We start from the raw sequence: 26,047 nt of genomic DNA, 5'->3' as shown, positions 1-26,047 counted from the left end.
TCTCTCTTCTTCCCTTCCCTCATTGCATGACCATTCTCTTCCCCAGAAACTATGAAAACTTTGATTTATCCTTTCAACAGAAGTGCAGAGGAAGCTGGGATTTTAACATCATACTTAGAGCAAAGGAGAGATGACTCTAGGGAAAAGGACACAGAGGCCAGACCTGGCCTAGAAGCCATTATACCACCAATCATGGCTCCCCATCACTTCCAAACTTCCACTTGCTCCCCTCCTCTCTTGCCTTAAGCTGGTCCTGAAAGCGGAAATTGGCTAATAAACTCTGTCTTCTACATGTTAGTTCTAAAGTTTCCAACATCTGCTATTCTGTGTCAACCACCACATAAACTGCTTGCTTGCTTGTTTATTGTCTGTCTTCTCCATTAGGGCTGAAAGTTCTATGAAGGCAAGAAGCTCCCAAAGCTTGTTGTCACTGCTCTCCTGCACTTAGCACAGGGCCTGGCACCTTGTGCTGCTCAATGTGCATTTGTTGAATGAAAATGGCTGAATACGTAACCCCTACAAGACAATGGAAGTTCTACAAGTCCAAAGTCCTTCTTGGGCTTGTTTTGAGAATCAAATGACATTGCATGTATCAAAGTTTGAAAAAAAAATCATAATTCCTATTCACATTATATTTTCTGCCCTAAGAAATTTCCTCCTTCAGTCAAGCTAACCAACCTGCCATTGTTTTCTTTCTCTCCTTCATCTACAGGCCATTTTCTCCAACAAGGAACAATCTCTATACACACCTTCTGTATACCATTCAAACCTTTGTTTCCAAAACCACTACAAAAGCACTTCCGTTGTAATGGTTCTAGATTAACTCTAATCACCACAGAAACCTATCTCCATTCACCTTTCCTATCCTTCCTATCTCATGGTCATCTGAGTGTGTTTGCATACGTGTGCATGTGTGCACACAAGTGCATAGCACTCTTTATTGTGGCAATATATATAATGTAACATTCACCCTTTTAGCCATTTTTAAGTGGACGATTCAGTGGCATTAAGTACATTCACAATGTCATGCAACCATACCACCATCCGTCTCTAGAACTTTTCCGTCGTCCAAACAGAAACTCCATACTGATTAAACACAAACTTATTTCCCACTCCCTCAGCCTCTAGTAATCTCTATTCTGCTTTCCTTCTCTAGGAATTTGCCTCTTCTAAGTACCTCATATAAGTGAAATCATGCACAACTTGTCCTTTTGTATCTGGCTTATTTCATTTTGCATAACGTCCTCGAGGTTCATCCATGATGTAGCATGTGTTAGAATTTCATTCCTTCTTTAGGCTGAATAATATTCCACTGCACATGCATGACACATAGCACTTACCCAGCGTTTTTCCATATATACCCATGCTGGCTCTGTCTTCATAATTCGATTATAAATTTTTTTAAAATAGTGTTTTAGGATCATACCATGGCAGACCATGAAGAGGCTTAAGGAAGGCCTTACCCCATCATCTTATGAATGAAGAACTAGAAACTAGACAGGTTACGTGGTGTATCAGACCTCACATCTGCTCAAGCTTCAGGTCTTCATGACCCTAGCACAGTGGGCATGACACAAATGTTTATGAGTGATGACACTTTTATGACTTTTTTTCGAAACCCAACACTTACCTGCATTGATGTATCTGGTTTAAAAGTTGGATTAAGCAATCTGGTGCTTGCTTTGCATCTTCTGAATAAAGTGGACTCCCTTTGTACCTAAGCTAAACCATAACAACAATAACAAAATGATCACACTTGAATTAACCATAACTACCTAAATGGAGTTCAGGCTTTGTGTGAAAATGATGCTACCAGCACATTATATTCATAGCAAACATTACTGCTAAACAACTGTGATAAGACACCCTGCTACACGCTTTCTATGTATTACCTCAGGTTCAGTACCAACAAAGAACAATACACTAAAATAGGAAAACATATTCATGCTATCAAAACACATATTAAATATTATGAACAAATTTCCATTATAAACTAGCTTACATTGGTATTGCAAAAAATATGATAAGACTTTGGCGATTTTCCAAATTAGTTAAATGAATATATTTCAGGGTAAGATACTTTTCTCAAATGTGCTAATAAGTAACTCTTTGGGGATTTATAAACAATAGTACATAAAAGGAGAGAACGGAAATGCTTCCAAAGTTCATCCTGCAGACAAGATTTTGGGACAGCCTACATATGCACTGCCCAGCTGTACTCAGGTTTGCCACCACTCAGCTGACCATCTACCCAAAGCCCACCTCCATCTTTGTCCTGGACACCTCTCTCATCCACATGGTCCCCCCCCCTTGCCTATCGTTATGACTGAATCATTGCCTTCTGGTACTTCCGTTGTCTGAGAATTGCTCTCAATGAAACCAAACCATGAGTCTGATTTCCATGTAGGTCCATCTGGTCCCACTGTAGCAAATGGACATGGAACAACTTCTTACAATACAAACCACAATTCACAAAGGCACCACAATCAGTACCCATAGCTAAGGCAAATATACCTCCCCTAAAGCCTCAGGAGCACCTTCACATATGAAGGATAACAACACTACTGATGAATAACATGAACTTGTTACTTTAAGCTCATGACAAGCCAGCTCTTCATTTTTAGTGGACCATTACCTCGGATTTTCTTTTCAGTTCTCTAGTGAAGTTTTCGAGGGCTGTGATAACAGCAGAACTCTTCGAATTCTCTGGTACAACTGCTAGGGATGGAGTAGAAATGCCTTCTGAACAATAAAAATAGAACATTAAGTAAAACTAACACAGGGTTCAAAATAGATGTGCTCAGTCCATCAGCTGCCTGGAGAATGGAGAGTCAGGCGGGAGGCATAGATATACTCCAAAGTCATCCCAAGGGGGCCTGACTCTGGCTGACAAGGCCAGCTTAGAACCGAGAGTCCTCGTGGTGGGCACTTCCGGCTGCTTCCAGTCAAACCTCAGTCTCTGGCAAGGGCTCATTTCCTCCAAAGTTTCCCAGCACTTTAAACTGTGGCAGCTGATATTATGTCTAAGAAGCAGGATGAAGAAGGTGTCATAAGAGGTTTTAAGGAGGACATGACAGGTAGGACTTTTCTACAGGGGCAACAGAGTTTTATGAGGGCTCTGGCACTATTCTAAGGGATTTGAAAGTATTGACTTGTGTAATCCACACAAAAACCATGTCAAGTAGGCGCTGTTGTGCATACTGAACAGAAGGATCAGATAACTTGTTCGAGCTCACACCAACAGCGCCAGGATTGGAACCCAGGCCAACTGGTTCTTAATCACCAACCTCTAGGATCTCTGAGCTTCCAAATTTGCCCTCTTGGAGCCTTTTGTTTTGGAACAGAGTGGCATCACTTATGCAGATCGCCAACCCCACATATGCAGATATTTTGGATCATTCTCCTTTGTATAGAGTGGATATTTCTAATAAAAACTTAGTTAATAACTACCAACTAAAGCAGAGACCTAGACATTTAAGAACCTTAGGCCCTGAAAATTGCCATAAAGAAGAGTGAAGAGGCAGAAATCAAAATGCTAGAAAGGATATGGTGCTTACTTGCTTTTATCTATAATTTGTGCAACAATTTACTTGGCTTTGAAAGGACAAAATGTTTAGTTATTAGGGTTCTGCAGCAACTTTGATCTTCGAAATGCAACCCCTTTGTAGTGCATGCTGGTACATTCAGTGCTGACAAGTTTGTCACACTCTTGCTTGAATGGCTGGCTGGGCACATAATGTTACCTAAGTCTGTCTCTTCTGTCACTGAGGCGAGGGATTCTGGAGCAGCACCTTCTTCCAATTTTGACTGTTTTGACTTAGCAAAACTGCCATCTGTTATGTCTGAAAGTAAGCACAGCACATTAATAACCACACACATGTTCCTTTTGTCCCGATTTTATCTTGTCTTCTTTTCACCAGTTAATACCTAACTTTGATAAGCAGCAAAGAAAACTTGTTTGCTGTTACTAATTACTTATCAGTTGACATGCTAAGAACAGCACAAGCATCAAAGCACTTAGTCTACTAATGCCTGAAAGAGGACACATGGGAACAGGCATCCCTTTGATGAGCTCTGTAACGTCTAGGAACGATCTGCTTAGCAAAGTACAGACTGGCTCAAACAAAACAGTAGTGAGACAAGTTTCTCTTTCTGTACTTTGTTTCTCTATATAGTCTCCCAGGGGTGCCTCGGACACCTCAGGCATGTTCTCATCTCAAAGCCTTTGCTCTTGCGGCTCCTCTGGACTTGAATCCTTTACCCCATAGATCTGCATTAAGGTTCCCTCTGGCCAACCAACATAAGATTTCAGTACCACCCCCCAACTTTTAAATATCTTTCCATGCTTGATTTTTTCCCTAGCCTTTATCACAAAATAACATACTACATGTTTTACTTTTCTTATATATTACTTGCCCCCCACACACTGAAAGATAAACTCCAGCAAAGGTCAGCATTTTGTCTGTTTTGTTCATCAGAATATCTGACCCTTAGAAAAGTGCCTCGTCCACAGTAGACGCTCAGTAGATGTTCACTGAATGAATAAATGAATGCTACAAAATATCCAAGTTCCTATGAAAAAAGAACATAAGATACCTTAGGGGTTCCTAAAGTGGCAACGTAGGAAGACTCACCTCCTTCACAGACACACACATTTATAGAGCAATTGAAGAATGGAGGGTTGACTAAACAGCTTCTGCACAACAAAAGAGAGACCACATAGAGAACAGCAAGAGGGAGACATGGTAATGAAGGAGCCCCCATCCCCCGCAGGGTGTACTGCAGTGGGGAGGGATAGTACTAAGGGATGGGGAGGAGATTCCTCTGCCCTGGGACATAAAATAAAAGCTGTGGTTTTAAAGGACAACTAGAATAAAAAAAGATCTAGCCCTAGGATCCTGCCAAACAGTGGGGGAGCTACTGGAACTCACTCTGGATGAGAGGGGCTGGCGAGTGCCATGGTTTATGTTCACCCTCTACCTTGATAGCACAGAGGGAAGTAGGGTTGGGCTGCCATAGCTGACCTACCTCCACACCAGCCCCAGCCATCCCATCGAGGTGGCGCCAGTGCAGCACATACCAGGACACCCCTGGTCAGCAGTCACTACGGCCCCAACTAACTCATCAAGACACAAAACATCCCAGAACACATCAGGCCTGAACCACTTCACCTCCAGACAACTTGCCAGGGCACCCTGCACAGAGTGCCCGGAAACCTCTGTGCCCATGCCTGCTTTGGTTCCAGGGTACCCCCCTGCATGGAGCTTCCCAGGACACCCCAGCCTGCATCAACTTCAGTTTCAACCATCCTACCAGGGTGCCCTCTACTTAGGGAGCCCAGGGATGTAGAAAAAGGAACCCTCTTGCACTGTTGGTGGGAACGCAAACTGGTGTAGCCACTGTGGACAACAGTATGGGGGTTCCTCAAAAAGGTAAAAATAGAACTACCCAATGATCCAGTGTGGGTATTTACACACAAAAAATACCAAAACACTAATTCAAAGGGATACATGTACCCCTATCTGTATAGTGACATTATTTACAATACTTAAATTATGGAAGCAACCCAAGTGTCCATTGACAAATGAATGGGTAAAGGTGTGGAATATATATACACAATGGAATGTTACTGAGCCATAAACAAGAATGAAATCTTGTCATTTGCAACAACATGGGTAGAGTTAGAGAATATAATGCCAAGCAAAATAAGTCAGAGAAAGACATAAATACCGTATGATTTCACTCATATGTAGAATTTAAGAAACAAATGAACAAAGGGGAAAAAAGAGAGAGACACAAACCAAAAAGCAGACCCTTAACTATAGAGAACAAACTCATGGTACCAGAGCGGAGGTAGGTGAAATAGATCAAGGGGATTAAGCATACACTTACCTTGTTGAGCACTGAGAAATGTATGGAAGTGTTGAATCACTATATTGTACACCCGAACCTAACACAGCACTCTATGTTAACTCTACTGGAATTAAAAATAAAAGTAGCAACAGAAAAAAAAAAAATTCCCACATAGAAGGGAACCTCCATAAGGTTTACCTCTGTTTATATTGGGCATATATCACCAAATTATTACAGGTATAGTTATTTTATATTATCTGTCAGCAGATTTCTTATCAGAAATTTTACAGGCTGAGACAAATGGAATGATATAAAGTGCTGAAAGAAAAACATTGCCAACCATGAATACTTGATCTGGAAAAGTTGCCCTACAGAAATGAAGGAGCAATAAAGACTTTCCCAGACAAATAAAAGCTAAGGGAGTTTATCGTCACAAGATCTGCCTTATAAGAAATGCCGAAAGTAGTTCATCAAGTCAAAATGAAGGGGTGATAATTAGTAACATGAGAACACAGGAAAATATGCCACAATTATGAACACATAGTTAATATCAGAATACTATAATATGATGGTGTGTGAACCACTTAAATCTAGTATAAAGGATGAAAATATTGAAAATAATTATACATGAAATAATTTGGTGATGTATGCCCAATATAAACAGAGGCAAATTGTGACAACAAAAACATAAAATTTAGGGGAAGCAAAAGGTGTAGTTTTGTATGCAATAAAACTTGTTATCAGCTTGAAATAGACTATTTGGTATCTAAAACATTATATGTAAGCCTCATGGTAATCACAAAGCAAAACCTACCCAAAAGTAGATACACAAAAGATAAAGGAAATAAAAAAATACCACTATGAAAAATCACCAATTCACAAAAGAGAGGAAGAGATTAACAAGGGAACTACAAAACAGCCAGAAAACAACAAGATGACATTAGTAATTCCTTACCTATCAATGACTACTTTAAGTATTAGTAGACTGACCAATTTAAAAAGGGGCAGAGGATCCAAATAGACATTTTTCCAAAGAAGATATACAGATGGCCAGCAATCACATGAAAAGATGCTCAATGTCCCTTACCAGGGAAATGAAAATCAAAACCACAGTGAGATATCACCTCACACCTGTTAGATTGCCTAAAATTAAGAAGATAAGAAACAAGTGTTGGTGAGGATGTGGGGAAAAAAAGGAACCCTCATGTACTGTTGGTAAGAATGTAAATTGTTATAGCCACTGTGGAGAACAGTATGGAGGTTCCTCAAAAAATTAAAAATAGAAATACCATATAGGGGCGCCTGGGTGGCTCAGTTGGTTAAGCGTCTGACTTTGGCTCAGGTCATGATCTCAGGCTTCTGAGATAGAGCCCCACACTGGACTCCCCGCTCAGCGGGAAGTCGGCTTCTCCCTCTCCCCCTGCCCCTCCCCCTGCTCATGTTCTCTCTCTCAAATAAATAAAATTTTTCTTTAAAAAAGAAATACCATATGATCCAATAATTCCACTATTGGGGGATATTTGCCAAAGGAAAATGAACATACTAACTCAAAAAGATCTATGCACCCCTATGTTTATTGCAGCATTATTTACAACAGCCAAGATGTGGAAGCAACCTAAGTGTCCATCAATAGAAGAATGGATAAGGAAAATTATGCTCCACACACAGAGGAATATTATGCAGCTATAAAAAAGGATGAGATCATGCCATTTGAGAAAACATGGATGGACCTAGAGGGTATTAAGTGAAATAAGACAGAGAAAGACAAATACCATATGATTCCACTTACAAATGGAATCTTAAAAAAAAAAATGAAAAGTAGGATCAGAATTATAAATACAGAGAACAAACTGATGTTTTTTTTTTTAACTTGTATTTATTCTATGCAGAATTTACTCCCGGGCCATAAGGTTTTATTTCTTCAGTTTCTTCTGGGATACCTTTTTCTTCTGTGCAACCTCCTCTTCTGGTTTAGGAACAATCTGCTCTTTTTTAGTAAGGATTTTTTTTTTTTTAAAGATTTTGTTTATTTATTTGAGAGACAGAGAATGAGAGAGAGAGAAAGCACATGGGGGGGAGTGGTCAGAGGGAGAAGCAGACTCCCTGCCGAGTGGGGAGCCTGATGCGGGACTCGATCCAGGGACTCCAGGATCATGACCTGAGCCGAAGGCAGTCGCTTAACCAACTGAGCCACCCAGGCGCCCAGTAAGGATCATCTTGATGAGGCAGGGAGAGCTCATGTATGGGTTAATTCGACCATGAGCCCTGTACGTTCTATGCCACATCTTGGGGGCTTTGTTCACCTGGATGTGCTCAATGACCAGAGAATCTATACCTAATCCCTTCAGCTCAGCATTATTCTCTGTATTTTTAAGCATGTGCAGTAAAAATTCAGCACTCTACTTGGGCCACCAACCCTGTGTGCAGCCCCACTGTTTGGCCTGGGCACACCTATCACCTCCACCATTGTAGCAATGGAATAGCACACCCTGCTTCTGCAGAGTGACGTCTTTCAGATACCCAGCGGCTTTTTGGATCTGCAGACCCTTGGTGGTCTGGGCAGTTTCACGTGTATTCTTAAAGTGAACAAGAAGATTTGAACCTCTTGATTTGCATGATTTTGTAGGGTTTTCTGGGTTAAGCAAATAATGAACCATTCTCAGAGGTCACCTCAGACCACTTAGGGGAAGAGCGAGAACAAACTGTTGACTGCCAGAGGGGAGGTAAGTGGAGGGGGTTGGACAAAATGGTGAAGAAGAAAGGAAGACATGGGCCTCCAGTTATGGAATGAGTAAGTCGCAGGAATAAAAAGCAGAGCATAAGGAGTACAGTCCATGATATTGTAATAGCACTGTATGGTGACAGATGGTAGCTATACTTGTAGTGAACATAGTATAATATATAAACTTGTCAAATCACTAAGTTGTACACCTAAAACTAATGTAATACCGTGTGTCAAGATACTCAAAAATTTTTTGAATTAAAATGCAAATGGATTGAATTCTTCAATCCACAGGAATATAGTAGCTGAATGGATTAAACAAACAAACAAAGACTTAACTATATGCTACCCACAAGAGATTTAGTTCACTTTTAAGGATGTGCACAGGCTCAAAGGAAAAAAATATTCCATGCAAATAGAAACTAAAAGAAAATAGAAGTAGCTATCATCAGACAAAATAGACTTTTGTCTATTTTACACACAAAATGTATTTTACATCAGACAAAATAGGCTTTAAGTCAAAAGTGGTAATAAGAGACTAAGAAATTATATAATGATAAAGGGATCAATTCATCAAGAGGATACAGCAACAATAAATATAAATGTACCCAACATCAGCGTACCTAAATATATTAAGGAAATACTAATGTGTGGGAAGGGATAAGTAGACAATGCAATAATAGTAGTAGACCTCAATACCACACTTTCAACAATAGATAAATCATACAGACAAAAAATTCAACACGGAAACACTGAACTTGATTTTACTTTACACCAAATAGACCTAACAGACATAGATCATTCTGTCCAAAAGCAGAATACCAATTCTTTTCAAGGACACATGGAACACATGGTATGTTTTCTAGGATACACATGTTAGGTCACAAAACAAGTCTCAGGAAACTTAAGAAGACTGAAATCATGCCAAGAATCTTTTCTGACCACAGTGATATGAAACTAGAAATACCAGGAAGAAACTGGAAAAATCACAAATATGTGGAAATTAAGAGCACACTCCTGAACATTTGGGTCAAAGAAATCAAAAGGAAAATAAAAAAATATCTTGATATAATTGAAAATGAAGAAAATCTACAAAAAATTTGGAGTTCAGTAAAAGTAGTACTGAGAGAAATTTATAGCCATAAATGCCTACATTAAGGGAAAAAAATCCAAATAAACTACCTAATCTTACATCTTAAAACTAGAAAAAGAAGATCGAACTAAGCCTTTGCAGAAGGAAAGAAAAATCAAACCAGAAATAAATGAAATAGAGATCAGAAAAATAGAAAAATCAATGGTTTTTTTTAAAAGATAAGTTGACAACCTTTTAACTAGATTAAGGAAAGAAAGACTCAAATAAAATCAGAAATAAGAGACATTACAACTGATACCACAAAAATACAAAGGACTGTGGGAGACTACTATGAGAAATTACGCACCAAAAACTTGGATAGTTAGAAGAAATGGGTAAATTCTTAGAAACATACCACCTACTAAGACTGAATCATGAATAGAAAATCTGAATAGACCAGTAATGAGTAAGGAATAGATCAATGAATTCTACCAAACATTTAAAGAAGAATTTATATTAATCCTTCTCAAACTTCCAAAAGTGGAATGAAAGTAAAAACTCTCAAACCATTTTATGAGGCCATCATTACTCTGATACCAAAACCAGATAAGGATACTATAAAAACAAACAAAACTACAGGACAATATGCCTGATAAATATAGATGCAAAAATTCTCAACAAAATACTAACAAATATACTCCAACAGCACATTAAAAGGATCATACACTGTGATCAAGTAGGATTTATCCCTGGGAAGCAAGGAGGTGTCAACACCCACAAATCATTAAATGCGATCATCTATGTTAATAGAAAGATAAAAATCATATGATCATTTCAATAGATGCAAAAAAAAAGAGCATTTGACAAAATTCAACATCTTTTCATGAAAAGAAAGTGCTCAACAGATTGGGTATAGAGGGAATTTACCTCAACATAATGAAGACCATATATGACAGGCCCACAGCTAATGGCATATTCAATGGTGAAAGGTTGAAAGTTTTCCTCTAAGACCGGGAGCAAGACAAGGGTGCCACTTCTACTACTTTTATTTAACATAGTACTAGGAATTCTAGCCAGAGCAATAAGAAAAAAAAAAAGTCATCTAAATTGGAAAGGGGAAAATAACATTGTCTCTTTGTAGATGATATGATCTCACATAGAGAAAATTCTAAGGATTCCACCAAAAAAACTGTTAAAACTAATCAATGAATTCAGTAAAGTTGAAGGATATGAAAATCAATATACATAAATCAGTTTCATGTCTATTTACTAAAAAAAAAAAATCTGAAAAATAAAAAACAATCCCATTACAGTAGTATCAAAACCAATAATATACTTAGGAATAAAATTAACCAAAGAGGTGAGAGATCTATACACTAAATACTGTAAGATATTAATGAAAGAAATTGAAGACACAAATAAATGGAAAGATAACTCATGTCCATGAGCCAGAAGAATGAGTATTAAGATGTGCCTACTACCCAAAGCCATCTATAGATTCAGTACAATCCCTATAAAATAAACTCCAAAAACATTATGGATCCACAAAAGACCCAGAATAGCAAAAGAAATTCTGCGAGAAGAACAAAGCTGGAGACACCACATATCTAGATTTCAACCTATACTACAATGCTATAATAATCAAAACAATATGGTATTATGCAATGGAATACTATTAATAAAAAAGAATGAAATCTTGCTCTTTGCAACAACATAGGTGGATCTAGAGAGTATAATGCTAAGTGAAATAAGTCAGTCAGAAAAAGACAAACACCATATGATTTTACTCATATGCAGAATTTAAGGAACAAATGAGCAAAGGGGGGGAAAGAGAGACAAACCAAGAAACAGACTCTTAACTATAGAGAACAAACTGATGGTCACCAGAGGGGAGGGTGGGGGGATGGGTGAAATAGGTGATAGGAGGGATTAAGGAGTGCACTTGTCGTGATAAGCACCGGGTGATGTATGAATTGCTGAATCTCTATATTGTACACCTGGAACTAATATAACACTGTACGTTAACCACACTGAAATTAAAAACAAAAAAACGACCAAGAGAATCAACTAATAAACTGTTAGACCTCACAAGAATTTTCAAAGTTTGACACAGAATAGCATATTTTCACTGTAGCATAATCATTTTAAAAAGAGTAATAACAAAACTATGAATATCTAGGAATTATCTAGGAGAAAACTTTCGAACTCTATAAATGACATAGCCAATGATAAAAATCAATGGACACATTCTGTACAGTGTAAGATGATTAAATATTTTATTATCTTTTTAAATTTATTTTTTTAAGTAATCTCTACACCCAACGTGGGACTCAAACTCACAACCCTGAGATCGAGTCACATGCTCTTCCAACTGAGCCAGGTAGACACCAAGATGATTAAATATTTTAAAGATATTTAAAGTTAATATCAAGTTAATCTATGTATTTAATGCAATCCCTATCAAAATTTTAGTGAACTTGGGGTGCCTGGGTGGCTCCGTCAGTTGGGCATCTGTCTTCAGCTCGGGTCATGATCCCAGGGTCCTGGGATTGAGGCTCGCATTGGGTTCCCTGCTCAGTGGAGAGCCTGCTTCTCCCTCTCCCTCTGCCTGCCGCTCTGCCTATCTGTGCTCATTCTCTATGTCTCTGTCAAATACATAAATAAAATCTAAAAAACAAAATTTTTTTTTTTAGTAAACTTAAGTAACCTGATCTATTACTCTAAAACTACATGAAATGGTCCAACAGGTCACTTTTGGATATATATCCTAGGAAATGAAATCATTATCTCTAGGAGATATCTGCACCCTCATGTTCACTGTAGCATTATTAACAATAGCCAAGACATGGAAACAATGTAAGTGTCCACTCACAGACAAAAGGACAAGGAATATGTGGTATGTATACACTATGGGATATTATTCAGCCATTAAAAGATGGAAATCCTGGCATGTGTGACAACATGGATGGACCTGAAGGCACTATGTTAAGTCAGACAGAGAAAGACAAACATTATATGATTTCTATCACTACATGATGAGATATATGAAATCTAAAAACTGAACTCCCAGAAAGATAAATTGTGGGTTTCTAATAGTAGGCGAGGGGGGGAGTAATGGGTGAAAGTGGTCAAAGTGTATGTATTTCATGTTATAAGATGAGTAAGTTTTGGGAATGTAATGTAGAGCATGATGACTAATAGTTAACAATACTATACTGTATATTTGAAAGTAGCTGAAAGAGTAGATCTTAAAAATTCTCACTAAAAAGTATTTTAATATTGTAACTATGTGAAGTGACATATGTATGGACTTTATTGTGGTAATCCTTTTGAAATACATGCATACATCATATTGTACACCTTAAACTTATTCAATGTTATTTGTCAATTAAAGCTCAATAAAGCTAGAAAATAAAATTTATATAAGTATCAAAGTTCCTTGAACAACTATGTCAGCCTTAATGAAGAGTAAAGAGAGGGGCGCCTGGGTGGCTCAGCTGGTTAAGAATCCGGCTCTTGATTTCAGCTCAGGTCATGGTCTCAGGGTCCTGGAATTGAACCCCACATCGGGCTCTGTGCTCAGTGGGAAGTCTGCTTAAGGATTCTCCCTCCCCCTCCCTCTGCCCCCACTTCTAAATAAATCTTAAAAAAAAAAAAAAGAGAATCAACTTTTCCTGTTAGATATCAAGACCTGCTATGAAATTCCAGTAATAAAAAAAGATAGTATAAGAATCCAGACAAACGGACCCACAAAATGCTAAAGATAAGCCAGAGATTCACCCACATTTATATAGGAACTTAATATTTGACAAAGAAGGCATTTTGATGCAAGGGCGATGATAAAAATTATTTAGAGATAATACAGTAAACATAAAATGAAAAACTTATACCATGCAAATGCTTAACAAAAGAAATAAACTTCAAGACAAAAACATTACTGGAGATAAAGGGAGTCACTTTATAATGATAAAAGTTTCAATATTTCTTTTTTTTTTTTAATTTTTATTTATTTGACAGAGAGAGACACAGCAAGAGAGGGAACACAAGCAGGGGGAGTGGGAGAGGGAGAAGCAGGCTTCCCGCGGAGCAGGGAGCCCGATGCGGGGCTCGATCCCAGGACCCTGGGATCATGACCTGAGCCGAAGGCAGACGCTTAACGACTGAGCCACCCAGGTGCCCCAAAAGTTTCAATATTTCATATGGATATACTATTTTACATTTATAAGCACATAAATATATTATTTTATTTAATGCAAAATTGAACAGAACCAGAAATAGAAGTTGGTAAGCCCACAATCATAATGAGAGGTTTTAACATACTACTCTCAACAATTGACAGAACAATTAGACTGAAAAAAATTAATATAAAATATTTGAAGAACATAATTAAGAAAAGTGACTTAATGGATGTATATTTATATAGATGTTACAGTGATTGTGGATTATACTCTTTTAACCACAAGATAATCTTTAAAAAAAATTGACATATACTGGGTCAGAAAGTACATCTCAAAATTTCAAAGGTTTAAGTTATACAGACTATGTTCTCTAGCCACAGTGCAATCAAACTAGAAAACAGTAACAGAATCATAGCTTTAAAAAATCCCTTACTATTGAGAAATAATCTGTGGGTCAAAGAAATGAAAACAAAAAATAGAAAATATTTTAAAGTGATGATATATATTACAACATGTGGCACTCACCTCTAGCAGTACTTAGAAATGCACCGCATTAAATGTATATATTATGGGAAACAAAAGATAAATAATTTAGAATTCATTAAAATTAAAAACTAAAAACTTTATCCAAAAAGCAGCTGTAAAGACCTACAGTGAGAGCATCAAACAGAGAAGTGCAAACCACACGGTGGAAGGAGACATTTTCAAGTCCTGAACATATGAAGAGTTCCTAGGAACTGATACCAAAGGACAATCCTCCAAACAAATGGGCAAGACATTTTAGACACTACACAAAAGAGGAAATTCAAATGGCTAACATATAAAAATGATGCTTAACCTTAATCAGGGATATTCAATCAAACTAAAACTTCAATTTGTACACACATACACACACACACACACACACAGAGGAATTTTAAATTCCCAAGTGCTGGAGAATGTGAAGCAACAGACCTCTTTTCTGGTGGGAAAGTAAATTGATACAACCAGTTTGGAAAAACAGTTCGGCACATTTAAAACTGGTAAGGATATATAAACTCTGTGGCTGTTTTATTCCTAAAAATATACCTAGAGAATATTTTGCAAATATGTATCAGGAGAAATGTACATAACTCGGCATAGTGGCATTATCTATAACAACCAAAACTGCTAGCAATCCAAATATCCCACAGCACTAGAACAGATAAATATAGTCCGTTCATATCACTGAATGTTATGCTGTGATGAAAATAAATATACTTCACCTACATCCATCAGCATAGATTTTACATGATTTTGAGAAGCAGGCCACACATTTTTTATACAGTATGATGTCATTTGTTTGCATTGTACACAAGATAAAACTAAACTACATATTATTTAGGGATGCATACAAAGAAAGCATTATAAAGAAAAGCAACAGAAAGCTTTTCATGCAAGTCAGGACTGTCATTATCTCTCTCCGAGATGGAGGGAAGTAACAGGGTTATGACCCAGTGTGGAAAGATTCTAGGTCAGTGACAGTATCCCAGTTCTCAGACTGGGTTGTAGTTACATAGGTGTTCACCTTATAACTGTTCTTTAAACTGTACACATATTTGACATTCTCTTCTGAAGGTATGATATTTTTCACAATGCAAAAGTGAAAAAAATAAAAACAGTGGAATCAAACACCAAATTACGGTTAATGGGTCCCTGTGAAGGGGGAAGTGGGGCAGGGATGAATTTAGGGTAGAACCTACCAAGATTCTGAAATAGCAATGTTTATTTTCTTAACCCGGGTGTTGGTCCACAGATGTTTGTTGTGTTGATATCCTAAATAGGCTGCACATAATATACAGCTATTTGAATCTTCCTGATATTTCATTTAAGATGTTAAGAGAAAACAAGCAGTTCAAGAACATCCTAAAGAGTGGCTAGGTGCTCTGCTAAATCACAATCCTGTGAACGGGCTCGAAAACCTTTTTATCGCAGTTACCATAAGAAAACGAATTGGGAAGTTTCAATACTTGGCCACACCATTTTTTTTTAGAACATTGCTTTATAAACTGCAAGGGACCTACTTACTCAGGGATAGAAAGAGCCCCTGGACCAGATCCTTAGGAAAGTGCCCCCACTGAGCCCTCCTTTGAGGCCAAAGAGGAAGCAGCGGGTCCCAGGCTATACGTTTCTTGAAACAAGACACTCTTGTTCCTGAGTGAAGCCCCATGTCCCTCCCCTCGACCCTCATGCACTTTTGTCATTTTTTTTTTTTTTATTCATTTGAGACACAGAGATAGAGAGCGAGCAAGCATGAGCAGGGGGAGGGGGAGAGGCAGAGGGAGAGGGAGAGGAAGAAGCAGGCTCCCCGCCGAGCCAGGAGCCCGATGCAGGGCTCGATCCCAGGACCCCGGGACCACGACCCGAGCCGAAGGCAGACGCTCAACCATCTGAGCCACCCAGGCGCCCTGACCTCATGCACTTTTGGTAAGCAGATCCCACTGCTCTCTCCAACACCTGGTGTCACTCTGTAAAGTGATTTTTTTTTATCTGCTGTGATTAGAGTAACAGTCCAGCCTGCCAGAATCCAATCAATTTACTTTATTCTGCAGAGTTTAGTACTCTCTCACCTCCGTCTTCCAAGTTTTGCAGTTTATGTTTGAAGCTAGTACTTTTCATCAAGGACTCTTGGTCTACAGCCTCAAAGAAAAAAAGCCATAAATATGTGTTAAAATAAGAAACAAATGGTGCTACATAATCCCTTAAGAAGAAATAAGTACATGATGCAAATATAACATTAACTCTGGAAAACCAGATGAATAACCAACAATAAATAGTACCTTCGATACATTTTCCTTAGATATATTTTCTTCAACTTCTGAATGCTCCAAGGATGACAGATCGCTCGGTGGGTGGGGACTTTGAGGTTCTGAGTGTTAGAACAGTTTCCAGGGAATCAACATGCTAAGAAGCAACTTCGGGTGATAACATTTCACTAGCACATTAAATCTTATAAAAAAAAAAAGATATTAAAAATAAACCCCTTTGGATCTTTCAGGGCATGTATGGTTACTAGGTTTGTATATCTGTGGATAAAATGAAGAACCTCAACTAAATCAGTACCTTTCATAGCTGCCCATCTGGCCCCCAATACACAGGCAAATCTCCTACTACCTCAAGCTTGTGACCCTTCTCTTTCTTTTCTCTTCTAGTTCTACTAACTTATATCCTCTTACTCTCTAATGCAATATTTTTTCTCTCTCTTTTCCTTACTCCTTTTCTCCCAGGGCAGCCAAGCTAAGAAGTTGTCAGTTACCTGCTTACTGACGGCTATCGTTTGCCTGGCAATGTGCTAAAGCTGCAGAATGATAAAAGTGAACAAACCAAAATCCCTAGCCTTACAAAAGATATGCATAGTTTTAATAAAATACAAATAGAGGTTAAGATACACCTAACAGGACAAGGGTTGGCAAACTCTGGCCCCTCAAGTCAAATCCAGTCCACCGCTTGGTTTTATAAATAAAGTTTTATGGAAACACAGCCATGCACGTTGGTTTACATCTGGTCTGTGGCTGGTTTGGAGCTACAACTGCAGAGTTGCCAAAAAGCAAAAAAAAATAAAAAAATAAAAATAAAAAAATAAACTTACCGTCTGGTGCTTTACAGAAAAAGTTTACCAATCCTTGCTATAAGTCATCATTTGAGTCTTCTTGCTTCTTTAAAAGTGCAAGAGGACAAGCTAATCTCAAATGTTAATGCAAAATTAAGACACAATGTCCTCTATCTTTTGCTAAAGAGGACAGTAAAGAGCATATATTCACACTTTCTTCGACAGATATTAAAAGAAAAAAATTGTTTAGTTCGAACTACTTTTCCTAAAATATATTTTTTGTCTATGTAAGTCAAGAGAAAATCAGGTACCTGTTTTCTGGGCAGAATCTTCCACAGTTAAAAAGTCAGAACTACCCTGAAGTTTTGTTCCAGAAATTTTTGAAGGTGTGGAATTATTCTGCCTGGAGGTATCTTTCCATAATGGTGTTAGAAGTTTAGCCTAAAATATAGTATTTTTTAAGAGTGTTAACATTCATAACCATTCAAAGTGTTTTCAAAAAATTCCAATACATTTCTAATGTCCTTTAAAAGTGGTTTAAGTATTGGATTTGCTCCATTTGAAAACAAACACTAAGACCATGAGATCCTACAGTTGAGAGCACACTAAGTCATATATCAATTCATAATTCTAACTCAAAAATAACTCTAAATTAAAGTTCTCAAAGCAGGGCCCCCACATCAGAACAGAGCATCAGCAACACCCGGACACTTGATGGAAATACAAATTTATCCAGGAACTATGGGGACAAAACCTGCATTTAAACAAACCACACTGTTCATTCTGATGATCACTACAGTTTGAGAATCACTGCTCTAAATCAGGAATCCGCAAACTACAGCTCACTGGACTTCTTATAAATAAAATTTTATTGGAATGCAACAAACCCATTCACTTAGGTATTGTCCATGGCTCCTTTCATGCTACAGTGGAAGAGCTGAATAGTCCCCACAGAAAATATTTATGATCTCATATGCCCAAAATATTTACAACATTTACTATCTGACCCTTTACAGAACATGTTTGCTGAGTCCTGCCCGAAATTATTCTCTTACATGCCAACACAGAGGAGTGAATTTTGAATGCTAATATTTGTACAAAGTCAGCAATGCCCTCACTGAAATAGCGACGGACTTCCTGCCAGTTGCATAGCTTAAATTTATGGATGCTCAGAGCTTTGATGTTTCTTTGGTGCTTACTTAAACAAAAGCTGTGTTTACTTTAAATTTGTCTTTTGGCCTATTTTTTTAAATTTTTTTAATTAACATATAATGTATTATTTGTTTCAGGGGTACAGGTCTGTGATTCATCAGTCTTGCACAATTCACAGCACTCACCATAGCACATACCCTCCCCAGTGTCCGTCACCCAGCCACCCCATCCTTCCCACCCCACCCCCACTCCAGCAACCCTCAGTTTGTGTCCTGAGATTAAGAGTCTCTCAGGGTTTGTCTCCCTCTCTGGTTTCATCTTGTTTCATTTTTCCCCTCCCTTCCCCTATGATCCTCTGTCTTGTTTCTCAAATTCCTCCTAACAGTGAGATCATATAGTAGTTGTCTTTCTCTGATTGGCTTATTTTGCTTAGCATAATACCCTCTAGTTCCAACCACATCATTGCAAATGGCAAGATTTCATTTTTTGATGGTTGCATAATATTCCATTGTATATATATTCTAACTGATATCTCATATTGGTTTGAAGTATTCAACATATATTTAGGTTCTTACTCTGGCTCACAGGTTTAAACTATGAACTTTGTCAGTACAGAATATGACAGCCCCTTAGATTCACAGAGAGCAGCTGTTAGAAGGGAACAGGTGGGGAGAGACAACTGTGATTGGAGTTCTAACCACAATATATTTCTGCATGGGGTGGGGGCAGGGTGCTGTTGATGCCATCAGAATCCCAGCAACCACCCCCTTAGAAAACACATGGACTTGGCACTGTATCTGCAGTCTTTATGAATCTCATTTGACAAGAAACAAAAACCAACTGTTGAGAGGGGTGATTCAGCTATTAAGAGGAAAATGTGGCTTTGAATTTGTCTGGACAACACCAGTGTTCATATTTTTAGCTATGTTGCTTTAGACAAGGAAAACCAAAATGAATTAAGAAACTCTGAGGATTTATTCAATATTCATATAAGCCTGAAGTCGTTTCAACCACTTACAAAATAAAGATTTAAATGTTTAAATCATTAAAAACTTTAGAAGTAACATGTCAGCAAACTGAAAAGTAAGGGAAGAATTAAACCAAGAAGTTCATTTTAAAATGTAAATTGAAAGAGCAGATATTTACAGGAATATAGCCCAGATTTTAGCATCATCCATAATAAACATCTTGCAACAAATCTGGGAACAATGAAGAAAGATCCTAAGTCTTCTTTACCCAAGATTTAAACTAAACTTTTACAAGTCCTTGCAGTTTCTATTGACAGTGATTTACGTACCAACAAAGTGGTTTGTTATCCTCATAATCCTGAAAGGAGGTTTTTTTTGTTTTTTGTTTTTTGTTTTGAGAAATAAATGAAATTTAACCCTAAACAGATTGACCTGTTTCATGCTCATGCTAATGGCCACACGGCAGCCCAGATAAATTTACTTACTTGGTCTTTCTCATGGTCACTGCCACTGCTGGGAGGGGAAAATGGCAAAACTAAAAGAAAAAGAAGTGTACAATGGATAAGTTTGCTCATGAGCAATAACAACAACAACAAAAAACCCAGCTCATTTCCCCCTTTCCCGAGTATTCCTGTCCATGCTAGAAGCCATTCCCAAATCCTGAAGCTTGCTCAAACGCCTAGCTCTTAAGATCCCTTTCTAATTATCTACCTTGTTCCTGAGCTCCTACCACCAGTGTGAATTCTCTGCTCTAGACCCTGCCTCTGATGCTCTCCTCATGTCAATTTGTCCTTGAACTTTTACCTAATTTAGAATGCTTCCCCTTCTGCACACCTCTTTGCATACTATTCTTTCCCAAGGCTTGGCTCAAATCCTACCCGCCTCTTCCTGGAAGCTTTTCCTAATGATTCCAGCTCATGTTAGATTCTTATCTGAACTCCTAACTCCATTTATCTATAGCTCATATTTAACAATTATTGGTCAATTCCCTATTCTTTTGCACTGTTTCATGTATGTACATTTTGTCTTTCTAATGTAACTGTAGCAGGGAAGGGGGATCGCATAATCACTTTTTCTTTGGTACCCTCCTTCCACCACATAACTGAAAAATTATTTGAAAAATGACTTGAAAGAAGACATGTACCAAACTTACCTCTTAGGCTCTTTCTGATTCTTGTCTTTTTTCTACTAGAATATGGTTTTAGGGATTTCTTTTTTTGGTGACTGGTCCAAGATAGTTCACTGGTACTACTACTTGAATCTTGATTACTCTCTGAGAATAGGTGTTTCCTGTAATTAGACTTTTATGAACATGGATGATAAATGAGTGCTATTAAAAAGGTGCTATTTCCCTTTATGTACAATTAAACATATCACTACAAAGTTAGACAAAAGAGAAGTACCTCCTTCTAGAAGACTGGGATCTCATATAATAAAAAGGCACAGTGGTAAGGAGAGGGGAGGAAAAAGAAGAAACAGATTTCATTAGTCAATTCTCAACCAAGCTGCTATTGTAAAGGATGACAGGGGAAAAAAAAAAAAAAAAAAGAATCCTCTCTCATCAATTAGTTTCAACTGAAAGGATCATACATAGGTAATTCTTCAAAAGCTGATGCACCTGCATATCATGCTAACACTATACCTTCAAAATATTAACCAAAATGACAAAAGAATTTATAAAAATAATTTTTGCAATGACAAGCTTGTCTACATTTTAAGGAAACTAAAATAAAACAAGGGGGTCATTTCTATTTAAACCTGAAATATTTTGAAATTAAGACTAGACTGTCAAGGTAAATTTAATCTCTTCAATGATTTAACTGGCTTTGTGTATTTTTTAAGTCTTTTTCTGTTTTTGGATTAGTTTTTGTAAATGCTGTGACAAAGAATATTTATGCTTAATTTTAACGTGGAATTTGTTTTTATTTTAACAAAAAGAATACTCTAGTTGAACTCTGATTTGCCCCTCCAGGGGGCCCAGTCCTAAATCACCAGTGCCTCAATAGAAACTGTACCATTCAGCTGGTAACAGCTCATTCTTGCTTTAAGGCAGGGAGGATTCTTACAAATCCAAACATATTAAGTGGTGACGTAGCTCAAATAGTCTTCTCAAATATGAAATGCATCAGCTGGAAGAGACACCCTGTGCCTGGGATAGCAAAATGCAGAGCCATCTCCAAGGCCATCACTACATCAGGATGAAACCAGGCACCACCCTTGTTTATGATGGCATGACCCACAACTTTTAAGGTGGGTGAGGGTAAGTGATCTATTTTTGAAATGAATTGATTGTTGAAGACCCAATTATTCCTACTGTAAAATGTTTAGCAGTTCAACATTTTCTAGAGAAGGTCACTTTTAAAAGGAATCTTACAAGTGAGGCCTATTTGCAATTTATACTTATGGGGGAATAGCTTGGCGGGGGGGGCCCCACATTTGTTCCACAGTTCAGCCCAGAGTCTTATAAAGAGCAAACATTACTTCATTTCATGCACACAATTAAAAAAAAAAACCACGCAACAAGGCTTTGCCAGTTTCTTTGGTTTATATAAAAAGGTGTTGAAAGTTAATTACAAAACAAAAATCTAGACCAGTGGCTCTTAAATTTGGCTACATATTAGAATCATCAGAGGGGGCTTTAAAAAGAATCCCTGTGTCTTGAGCATTACCCCAGATCAATTAAGTTAGAATCTTTGGGGGGAAGGGATCCAGTCTTCAGTAGTCTCATCAACTTTCCTGGTGGGATTCCAACTCAAGCCTAAGCAGCAGAGAGTGAGAGCCATCGCTAAAAGCAAGCCAGATCTCAATTTTTTTTTTTAAGATTTTTTTATTTATCTGAGAGGGAGGGAGGGAGAGAGAGAGAGAACGCTCGTGCACACGCAAAACAGCACCAGCAGCGGGAGCAGCAGAGGGAGAGGGAGAAGCCCACTTCCTGCTGAGCAGGGAGCCTGATGTGGGACTCTATCCCAGAACTCTGGGATCATGACCTGAGCAGAAGGCAGACACTTAATGACTGAGCCACCCAGGTGCCCTGAAAAGAATTTCTTTTCAACTCATTAACATTTCTGGTTCTATTCAGGATAAATTTCAGGTAACGGAGGATCTTTAACACTTCTACTTATCTTAACAAAGCAAGAATCAACTTTCCATTTAAAAGTGAAATAATTTTATAATAACTTTAAGATAAATGTAATTGGAGATAATAAAGACCAGAGCAGTGACAAATTTTCAAGATGACACGCAAATAACTGAAATTTAGGAAGTACCGCCTTAAAACAAGAAAGGTTACTCCCTTACCAACATCCTTGTTTCCTGCTTTCTCTCACCCTGCGAAGTAGAATCTGCCCTAAAACAAATTAGATCAAATGAACAGAACAGCACCAACACCAGCTTCTTCCTCCCTCATCACCCAGCCCTAACTTTTTTTTTTTTCCTTTCTGTGCCCTTTGTCTGATCAGGAGCCCAGTGCTTGGGTAGTACCCCATCCTGCAGACAGACTTCCCTTGCAATCCATTTCCATAGATTCTCTGCCAGATAACAACTGGTCATTTAAAACAAAGCAACCTTTGTGGAGCCCCTTCTCTGTCAGGCATACAAAGAACAGGAAGGCCAAGTTAAAATCAGTATGGAAGCAGGGTGGTGTAGCAATGCTACAGAGTGGTATTTTCTGGCTGGCTTTTCCTTAGAATCAAAAGGGGAATTTAACCAAGAACACTTTTCTCAATAATCAGTGAATATTGAGCAATTTTTCATATACCTGTTGGCCATTTGTAAGTCTTTGGAGAAATGTCTATTCAAGTCCTTTGCCCACGTTTTAAATTGGGCTTATTTTTAGCTATTGAGTTGTAGGAGTTCTTCAGATATTTTGGAAATTAACTCCTTATTGGATATATGGTATGATATTATTTTTAAAAATAAAACCCAAATAACAAGTATTGGTGAAAACGTGGAGAAATTGGAACACTTACACATTGTTTGTAGGAGTGTAAAATGGTATAGCCACCATGAAAAACAAGTTCCTCCAAAAAAAAAAATTAAAAATAGAACTATCCTATGATCCAGCATCCCAATTCTGGGTATATATCCAAAAGAAGCATTATTTACAATAGCTAAGTTATGGAAACCATCTAAATGTCCATCAGTGGGTAAACGGATAAAATGAGGTGTATGTATATTATACACACATGAACACTATTCAGCCTTAAAAAGGAAATCCTGAAATATGCACCAACATGGATAAACTTGGAAGATATTTTAATTCATGAAATAATCCAGTCACAAAAGGACAAATACAACATGATTCTGCTTATAGGGGATATCTAAAATAGTTAAACAATAGCAATAGAATAGAAAGGTGAGTAAAAGGGGCTGGAGAAATATAGAGTTGTTGTTCAACAGGTATAAAGTTTTGCAAGATGCAAGATAAGTTTTAGAGATCCGTTGTTTAGCACTGTGCCTGCAGTTAACAACACCATGTTCTGCACTTAAAAATGTGTTAAGATGGTAGAACTCATGTTAAGTGTTGTCATAATGAAAAACAGAAAGAAATGAAAAAGCTAATGCACCCATATTTCTGGGCAACCATTGACCTACTTTGTCTCTATAAATTAGTTCGCATTTTCTAGTATTTTATATGAATGGAATCATACAACATGTGCACTTTTTTGTCTCGTTTCTTTCATTTGGAGATTCATTCATGTTCTATACGTCTGTCTGTCTGTCTGTCTATCTATCTATCTATCTATCTCGGTTGTTTTTTCCTTTTTATTTCTGAGTAGTAGTCCATCATATGGATATACCAAAATCTGTTTATGCACTCATCTATTAATGGACATTTGGGTTGTTTTTAGTTTGGGATTTTTACAAATAAAGCTGCTATAAACATTCATTTGTGTGGACATATGGTGTCACTTGTCTTGGGTAGACAGCTAGAATTGGGATAACTAGACCATAAAATATGTGCATATTTACCATTTTAAAAAACCACCAACAGTGTATAAATTTCCAGTTGCTTCATATCCTCACCAGCACTTGGTATAATCTGTATTTCTCATTTTAGCTGCTCTACTACATGTATGGAAGCATCTTATAATTTTAGTTTATATTTCCTTAATAGCTAATAAGGTTGAACAAGTACTTATCTACCAACTATAGCTCTTTCTTAATGAAAGAGCTGGTCAAGCCTTTTGCCAATATTTTTGTTGGGTTGTATTTTTGTTATTGAATTTTGAGAGTACTTAATATATTTTGGGTACAAGTACTTTATCAAATATTTGCTCTACAATATTTTCTTTGGAGTGACTGGGTGGCTCAGTTGGTTAAGCATCTAACTCTTGGTTTCAGCTCATGATCTTTTGGCCATGGGGTCAAGCCCCGAGTCGGGCTCTGTGCTCAGTGCAGAGTCTGCTTCAGTTTCTCTTTCCCTCTCCCTCACTCACTAATAAATAAAATCTTTAAAAACAAAAAACAAATATTTTCTTCAAGTGTGTGGCTGGTCCCTTAAGTCTCCCAAGAGTGTTTTTGTTTTTGAAAAGTAGTTTTTAGGGCGCCTGGGTGGCTCAGTTGGTTAAGCGACTGCCTTTGGCTCAGGTCACGATCCTGGAGTCCCGGGATCAAGTCCCGCATCGGGCTCCCTGCTCGGCGGGGAGTCTGCTTCTCCCTCTGACCCCCCCCACCATGTGCTCTCTCTCATTCTCTCTCTCAAAATAAATAAAATCTTTTTTTAAAGAAAGTAGTTTTTAATTTTGATTAAGCTCAATTTATCAGTTTGTTTCTTTATGGGCCATACATTGGTGTTATAGCTAAAAAATCTTTGCCTAATGGAAGGTCACAAAGATTTTTTTCTTATGCTTTCTTTCAAATAGGTTTTTACATTTGAATCCATTTTTAGTTATTTTTTTATATGGTGGAATGTAAAGACTTAAGATAATTGATTTTGTTGTATATATGGAGAGTCAATGGTTCCAGGGCCATTTGTTGGAAAAAAGTGATCATTTCTCCACTGAACGATCCTTGCATCTTTGTCACATGTCAACTGTCCATATATGCATGGGAAGACTGGCCTGCTCTGTTGTACTTATTTATCTACCTTTATGGCAGCAACATACTCTCTTGATTACTGTAGCTTTATACAAAGTCTTGAAACATAGAGTGTATTAGCCATTTTGTATTTATTTTTGAAATTTGTTTTGGAGGTATAGGTCCCTTAAATTCCCATCTGAAATCTAAAAATACCTTGCCAATTTTTAAAAACAAAAACAACCATCTCTGCTAGAATTTGAATTAGGTTTGTATTAAGCCTATAGATCAATTTGAGAAGAATTGGCATCTTACCAATATGGATTGAGTCTGCCATCCCATGAACACAGTATCTCTCTCCATTTATTTAGATCTTCCTTAATAGCTCTCAGCAATACACTGTACTTTTCAGTGTAAAAGTCTTACAAATCTTTTGCCAAATTAATCCTTAAGTATGTCATTTTTCATACTTTTGTAAATGGTGTTACTTTTCAAAAAAATTTGTTGCTAGCATAT

At 37.6% G+C, this 26,047-nt stretch overlaps 1 protein-coding gene across 2 annotated transcripts in view; it reads right to left on the bottom strand.

Moving 5' to 3' along the window:
• Window positions 1–26,047, bottom strand: part of SYCP2L (synaptonemal complex protein 2 like) — a 102,016-nt gene that overhangs the window by 9,321 nt on the left and 66,648 nt on the right. Inside the window, exons 19-27 of one of the 2 annotated variants that reach the window (XM_088024390.1) lie at window positions 22,811–22,859; window positions 20,667–20,814; window positions 19,995–20,048; window positions 17,705–17,806; window positions 16,633–16,712; window positions 16,414–16,483; window positions 3,744–3,842; window positions 2,636–2,718; window positions 1,631–1,722 (exon numbers count right to left, since the gene is read on the bottom strand). In XM_088024390.1, the coding sequence (XP_087880516.1) occupies window positions 1,631–1,722; window positions 2,636–2,718; window positions 3,744–3,842; window positions 16,414–16,483; window positions 16,633–16,712; window positions 17,705–17,806; window positions 19,995–20,048; window positions 20,667–20,814; window positions 22,811–22,859 (777 nt within the window). Of the gene's footprint in view, window positions 1–1,630; window positions 1,723–2,635; window positions 2,743–3,743; window positions 3,843–16,413; window positions 16,484–16,632; window positions 16,713–17,704; window positions 17,835–19,994; window positions 20,049–20,666; window positions 20,815–22,810; window positions 22,860–26,047 lie in introns of both variants that reach the window. The other variant, XM_088024389.1, reaches the window with a different exon arrangement.

This window comes from Eumetopias jubatus, unplaced genomic scaffold (assembly GCF_037043125.1).
Source record: "Eumetopias jubatus isolate StellerSeaLion01/CBP00866 unplaced genomic scaffold, mEumJub1_p1.0 scaffold_6, whole genome shotgun sequence".
Classification (NCBI taxonomy): Eukaryota; Metazoa; Chordata; class Mammalia; order Carnivora; family Otariidae; genus Eumetopias; species Eumetopias jubatus.
This window is presented reverse-complemented; position numbering and strand designations above follow the sequence as displayed.